Source organism: Danio rerio, chromosome 6, assembly GCF_049306965.1.
Source record: "Danio rerio strain Tuebingen ecotype United States chromosome 6, GRCz12tu, whole genome shotgun sequence".
In the NCBI taxonomy this organism is placed as follows: domain Eukaryota; kingdom Metazoa; phylum Chordata; class Actinopteri; order Cypriniformes; family Danionidae; genus Danio; species Danio rerio.
In genome coordinates this window covers 7,703,310-7,710,819 of record NC_133181.1, presented here as the reverse complement: position 1 = coordinate 7,710,819, position 7,510 = coordinate 7,703,310, and the positions used below count along the sequence as shown (strand labels likewise).

The 7,510-nt window shown below is 43.3% G+C and overlaps 1 protein-coding gene across 7 annotated transcripts in view; it reads left to right on the top strand.

Moving 5' to 3' along the window:
- The window catches only part of ccdc85al (coiled-coil domain containing 85A, like), a 38,940-nt gene that overhangs the window by 1,858 nt on the left and 29,572 nt on the right, over positions 1 to 7,510 (top strand). For 5 of the 7 annotated variants that reach the window (XM_005165709.5, XM_005165710.5, XM_009302126.4 and 2 more), the window contains exon 2: positions 4,161 to 5,163. In XM_005165709.5, the coding sequence (XP_005165766.1) occupies positions 4,161 to 5,163 (1,003 nt within the window). 7 annotated transcript variants of the gene reach the window in all.

The following is a 7,510-nucleotide window of genomic DNA, read 5'->3' as shown; positions in this document are numbered from 1 at the left end:
AATGAAATTCATAAACCCAGGAAGCATTGCGCTTTGGGCACGTTTTGAATGTTTTTTTTTTTGGAAGTGAACTGATTGGTAGATTTTTTCTTTACCCAAATCATTTAAATGTATTTAAAATGTGGGTCGAAAAAGACTAAACCTATGTGACCCACATTCATTCATTCATTCATTCATTCATTCATTCATTCATTCATTCATTCATTCTTTAGTTCGTTCCTTCCTTCCTTCCTTCCTTCCTTCCTTCCTTCCTTCATTCATTCATTCGTTCATTTGTTCATTCATTCATTCATTTTCTTTTCGGCTCAGTGCCTTTATTAATCTGGGGTCGCCACAGCATAATAAACCGCCAACTTATCCAGCATATGTTTTACGCAGCGGATGCCCTTCCAGCTGCAACCCATCACTGGAAAACATCCATACACACTCATTCAAACACATACACTAGACAATCTAGCTAACCCAATTCACCTAAACCACATGCTTTTGGACTTAGGGAAACCGGAGCACCCAGAGGAAACCCACGCCAGCACGGGGAGAACATGCAAACTCCACGTGGCCCACATATACATTTTTAAAATCTGGACCAAATACTACATGTGACATCTGGCCCATGTCTTGTGTGTGGCCTTAAAGACGGCGCCACCTCTGCCAAACCCGGGTTATGTTTGGCCCACATGCTGTATGCCAGTGCAGGATGAATGTCTGCTGTGCCAGCTTTATGCCAAAAGTGGGCCAGAATGCTTTGCTACCTGGGTGGTTTATCAACTTCAATCATCAGTGTTGATGCATCATGCCAAGTTTGATATCATTGAAGCCAAATGTCATTGGTTCGCACATGTGTCTGATGAACTATTGCTTTAATTGAACTCTTTATGTCAGGTAGATGTTTGCCAAGCTCGTCACCTAAGAAAATCACAGCTTTAGGGTATGTTTACATGCCAATAATTAACCAAAGGTGGAAATGATTTTTTATTTGCATTAATGCTTATAATTTAGCTTAGGTTAAATATTAAAATACTGTCAAAATGATCTGTGAGATCTATTAAAATCACATTAATCTCCATCATGGCAGACCAGTAGTTGGCGATTTCACAATGTTTCAAGAGTTCACACTTAGCTGATAATCGATAAAGCGTATTTGGCATGCTGTCCCAGGAGAGAGCCCTGAGCTCGTAATATCCTCGAGCCCGGGGCTCCCTCCCGTTAGAAGGGCGAGAGGGGAGTTCGAGGTCAGGTAGGTCTCGAAAACTCCCCTGCTTGTCACCGTGAGAAGTGTGAACTGAGGTTGTATTGGGTGATAATTTGCTTTAGTCGATTTGGCTATGGTTCATGTTTTGGACGGTGGGAGGAAACCGGGGAACCCGGGGGAAACCCACGCGAACACGGGGAGATCATGCAAACTCCGCACAGAAACACCGACCGGCCCGAAAGGTTGGACCGGTGGTGTTCTTGCTGTGAGGCAACAGTGCTAGCCACTGGGCCACCGTGTCGCCCAATCAGGAAAGGAGGAGGATGAAGGGGTGGAAAGGGGGGAGGTTCAAGACGAAGATAACTAGAGTGATAAACTCAGGTTATTTATAATGCTTCCGTAATCATCTAATGGGGCTGATTACGGAGCTAATAAGGAGCCAGCCGTGTTGATTATAAGCACGTGATCCTCTCGAAATTAGTTTATGAATAAACCACACAAAGAAGAATTTTGTGCCTGCACACTTTTAGTTTCGTAGCACCCCATTGTTGTTTTGATTGTCAAATACTCAAACATGCCTTTAGGATATAAAGTGATACAAATGTGCACCATTTTCCTAAAACAAAAGTTGCATCCCAAATGACATCCTTTTGCATGATAATATGAAGATGTATTACTTACTGATGTTGAAGCACTTCCAGGTCATCAGAGATGTAATGACAGGACAGAATATGTGCTGTTAAATGAGCTCTAGTACAGCCTATGCAAAAAACCAAGGCAGTATGTTCAGCCAGTGGCGAGGCAGTGGCGCAGTAGGTAGTGCTGTTGCCTCACAGCAAGAAGGTCGCTGGTTTGAACCTCGGTTCAGTTAGTGTTTCTGTGTGGAGTTTGCATGTTCTCCCTGCCTTCGCGTGGGTTTCCTCCGGGTGCTCCGATTTCAGTCCAAAGACATGTGGTACAGGTGAATTGGGTAAGCTAAATTGTCCGTGGTGTATGAGTGTGTGTAAATGTGTGTGTGGATGTTTCCCAGTGATGGGTTGCAGCTGGAAGGGCATCCGCTGCGTAAAAACTTGCTGGATAAGTTGGCGGTTGATTCCACTGTGGCGACCCCGGATTAATAAAGGGACTAAGCCGACAAGAAAATGAATGAATGAATGTTCAGCCAGTCTTCTTTACAATCTTTCACGTAAGAATGTATTTGACTATTAGTTTTACCTGTAAAAGTGTGTGTGGAGTTTTTTATGGTCATTTGCAGTACTGTATTTAGATGCACGGTAACTGTTTATTTCCCAGAATTCACTGGAAAATCTCCAGTAACATACTGTAAACCATGTACTGTACACAGCATGGATATGTTAAAAATACATTATATTTAAACTGTAAAAACAACAATATATACAGTTACACAATGTATGTAGCTTGTACAGTAAGAAACTGTCGAGAAATGCAATATAATACTGTGAAAACAGAAATGGTTTACAGTGTACACTATGCACTTATAAACTGTGTAGTGAATGTGATTAGTGTCATTCCAAATGGAACACTAATGTTTTTTCCCAGTCGATGTTTAACAGTTGTGGTACCTGTCATGAGTACAACCACGTTCACATTCATCAGGAGGTGGCAGAAGAATTTTGAGTTTAGAATTTTGCTTTCGCAATCCAAAACAAATGGTGCAATAAATCCAACCATATCATCGATAGCTCCTGCCCTCCCGCTATGTCAGTTGAAAAAGGTCATTTCCATTGTGATTGCACTGCTACTAACACTATTTAAACTACAAAATGGCATAGAATAGTGCATAAGTATGCAATTTGGGATGTACCCTGTGTTTTTGTACATGATATATATCCAATGACGCAGTGGTGCAGTAGGTAGTGCTGTTGCCTCACTGCAAGAAGGTCGCTGGTTCGAGCCTCTGGGTCAGTTGGCGTTTCTGTGTGGAGTTTGCATGTTCTCCTTGCATTCGCGTGGGTTTGCTCTGGTTTCCCCCACCGGCTAAAGACATGCGGTACAGGTGAATTGGTTAGGCTAAATTGTCCATAGTGTATATGTGTGAATGAGAGTGTATGGATGTTTGCCATAGATGGGTTGCAGCTGGAAGGGCATCTGCTGCATAAAAAAAAAATATATATATACTGGATAAGTTGGCGGGTTATTCCGCTGTGTCGACCCCAGATTAATAAAGGGACTAAGCCGGAAAAAAATGAATGAATGAATGAATGAATGATATACATCCAAATGAAACTGTCCTGAAATGAGGGAAACAGTAGGGTGGTGAATGAATCCATCTTTGGGAATGGGAATGGATTGGATTATTGGAAGATGGGCGTTACCAACAAAATGAAAGAAGATTAATGAATGGTTGAAAGCAGGGCAGAGTCAAGACATCCCATGTGACCAGAAATAAAGACAAGTCATTTCAAGGGAGGAGGAAAGGTTATGGTATTTGATTAAAGATTATGAGGGCACGGTGGTGCAGTGGGTAGTACTGTCGCCTCACAGCAAAAAGGTTGCTGGTTTGAGCTCTGATTGGATCAGTTGGCATTTCTTTGTGGAGTTTGCATGTTCTCCCCGTGTTCACGTGGGTTTCCTCTGTGTGCTAGTAGAACTAAAGACATGTGCTATAGATGAATTGGGTAAGCAAAATTTTCTGTAGTGTATGTGTGTGTGTCCTGGTCCTTAAGGTTGGGGGTTGAGCATTGGGCTAACGACCCAACTCATAAAAATGAGATGTTACGAAACACCATGGTGCAGCTAAATATCAACTTTGATATAAACAGCCCTGGGCGTAAGTAAGTAATATACACAGTATATAACATACAAAGAGTAAATTTTGATTTCATGCTGACTTTAAACAAGGCCCTCTATTTAGTATAATTAGTGTAGCTTTAAAATGGCCGATTGGCCAACTACACCTTACAATTATTAAAAATTGATAATACTATTTGTTTTCCTTTTGGTGAAGGAGGTGAACCAGAAGCTGCAGGATGATAATCGGGAACTAAGAGACCTGTGCTGTTTCCTGGATGATGACCGGCAGAAGGGCAAGCGAGTGTCTCGTGAGTGGCAGCGTCTGGGTCGTTTCAGCGCCAGCGTCATGCGTAAAGAGGTGGCCCTGTACCTTCAGAAGCTAACAGAACTAGAACGCAAGCAGGAGGACGTCATCCGGGAGAACCTGGAGCTTCGGGAACTTTGTCTGCTGATAGATGAAGATAAAGGAGGAGGCGGAGTGGAAGGAGTTCAAAGTGGGACGGGAACCATTGGATGTCGCAATTCCATCGACAGCCAAAGTGGGCTCCTGGTACCTGGTTTGATGCGGGACGTGGGAGATGGGAGTAGCACCTCTAGTGCAGGAAGTGCAGACAGCAGCTCGGAGCACCCACACCATAAGCAGCCACAGCCACCATCTAGCACAGGAACTGGGAATAAAAGTCCAGATATCCAGAAGTCTCGTTCTTTGAAAAGAGGGGAAGGTGATCATGGGGAAATCTCCAGCCCTGACCCTCCTGTCCGGCACAGAAGCACAAGCCTGGAGTATCCCTTCGTTCTGCCCCAGCCCTGCCGACCTCGCTGTGGCTCCATATCTGTGCCTGATCATCGGCTGATAAGAGGGCTGAGTCCAGAAAAGTATGGTCGATCCCTAGGCCATCGGAGTCCTGAGACTCATCCAAAGCACCATCTGGCTCCAGGACAGCCCATGAGTCCTGAGCTGTACATCCAGAGGCACAGGGGCAGCTTAGGAAGTGGGCCTGGGAGTCCAGAGCCAAGACACTTGCTGCTAGGATCAGCAGAGCTCCACCATGAGAAAAGCAAGCTTGGAGGAAGTAGTCCTGAGATGTTGAGGCACCAGTACAGCATGAGTCCTGAGCACGGGAAGTTTGGCAGCCCTGGAAGAGAGACGTCACCACGAAGACTTGCTGGAGATGAGCTGTCCCCACACCATCGGAGCCTTTACAATGGTGTCAATGGTGGGTCCGACTTGCTAAATTATACATACATGAAAAACACTGATGGTGTGCTTGTATGCCAGAGAAATGATCATCCTTTACTGTTGTCGATCGCATTTTGACCTAGAGAGGTTGGGGTATGGTATTTACATCAATAATCAAATTTACTTTCATTATACCTACTATTTAAATAGGTAATATATTGAACTATATTGAAGTCTGTGACTGTTGTTGTGGACTTGAATTGAATTGACTTCCAATTCAGTTCCCTATGGTAAATAGAAATTTCAAATGGCAGAAAATGGTCATAACTACTTCCTCTACAAACAGCTGTGTTTATATCTATAAATAAAATAATATAGTTACCAAATACCAGTTTGCAACATCAAGCAGCATAATGAGCTGTTCTTATGGCAAAAAAAATCAATGGAAGTGAATGAGACTGGAAGTCTTGAGCCAAAAAGATGCCAATGGCTGCGCCTGTTCATGTGTGAAGAATAAGGTCAATGAGAAACAAAGAATATTAAGAGGTCTGATCACAACGTTCTCATTTTTATGCCATCATTTTCTGAGTGAGGTAGTCTCGGCTCGATTGAAACGAACCCTGGAGCGGTTCGATTGCAGTGAGAAAGTGATCCGATCCGAGCGCAGTTATATCACAGTGTGTTATGGATATGTAATAGGCATACGGCTATATGAAGAGAGAATTATGAGTAGGGCGGGAAGTTTCGTGAGTCTTCGGATGCCCGCAAACGAGTGAGGATCTCCCGTTAATCTCGCATCTCCCTCCCGGTCCTCAAATAGGCATCGTCGCGCACCCTTCTCACCCCTCCCCACCGCATCTCTCCTCAGACACGTCGCGCGTGCACCTTGTCAATCACCACCAAACCACCACCTCTCCTGACAGCTGAGCAGGATGCTGCAAAATAAACCCTGACACTAATGTGAGGAGAGTTTACTCACACGTGACTTGTTTTAGCTCCGATTAGAAACTTTGCAGTGTGAAAGCGAACCGCTCCAAGAGCAAAGAGTAACAATGTAACATTTGTAATCTCAGTTTCGGAACAACTGAATCGATTCACTGGTGTGAAAGCACCCTAAAAGTCAAGTTATTATTTGTTGTTCCTAAAACTTGGATAGGCAACAAGACTTTTGTCAGGTAGTGTGAATGTGACCTACCACATCAGTTGCGTCACTTCACTGCTATTCGTGATTTCTCCCACATCCTGATAGGATAGCAAAGTGTTCATTGATTGTACACTGAATGAGCAATATTGGCACAAGTACTAGGTTGAGGTACTTTTCACCCACAGTTTTTGTACTCTGTTTTTTTCACACCACCAGTAGGCGTTTTTGCTGCTTTATTGAACCAAAACTGATAGCTTATAAGATGTGCTGACTGTGTAAAATCTCACATTCTTAAATAAACACAGAGAGATGCGCGTCACTCCGTTTATGAGAAATGGAGAAAATCAAAGGCGCTAGGCAGGGATGTGCATATCCCACAGCTGCAGATAACGATTTCTACTGGAGAACATGCTGAGTAGCCTATAGTTCACACCGTCCATAAAACACTCACCTCAAGGTGAAAGATGTGACTCACTTTGCATTCATTAGCTTCAAGAAATGCCCCCTTAAGATGAAATAAGCACCGTGAAAGATCAGATTGATCTCCTGATTTAATAGCATGGAACTTGCTAGAACTCCTGAATCTTAACAGTGTTGAATTAATTTTTACGGATTTGTTACGTGCATGGTGGCACCTCTCCGGTGGCAAACCAACAATCTCTCGACTTGACAAGGTCAAAATGAAATCAATAATAACCGTTGAAAGATATTAGCTTTACAAATTGCGAAGCCCCTCAAGAATGCCTTCCAGCTAAGCACTAACAATAAAAGGTAATTGCTAACAGGATGACTGCTGTTGAGGGGATGCTGTGCTTTCAGCATTGTCCTGCATGTCTGTAAGGAAGCTGTAGACATTTGTCACTGTCAGAGCCTGTTCTGCTGTTGGTCCCAAGAGGAAAACTGCATGTCCACTGACCCTATAGACACTCCCAGATCATTCGCATCCTCCCCAATGCTGCTCTGAAATGCTGTGTGGTGTTGATGAACTAACAAGGTGTGTAGAGTATTGGGTTTACCCAAATAATGAAGAATGTCTGTGTCAGCTATACTAAATAGGGCAAATTAGCACAGAAATACAATCCCATAAAATCACTGAAGAGTGGAAGTTTTTTGTAATTAACGAACAGATCCAGAGCAGCTCATTTTCAAAGCGCAAATTAGATTGCAAACTAACAGAACCAGTGATGATACTGCATATTATATTCTAGAAACACCAGGTGAAAAATAACTTAAGACATTC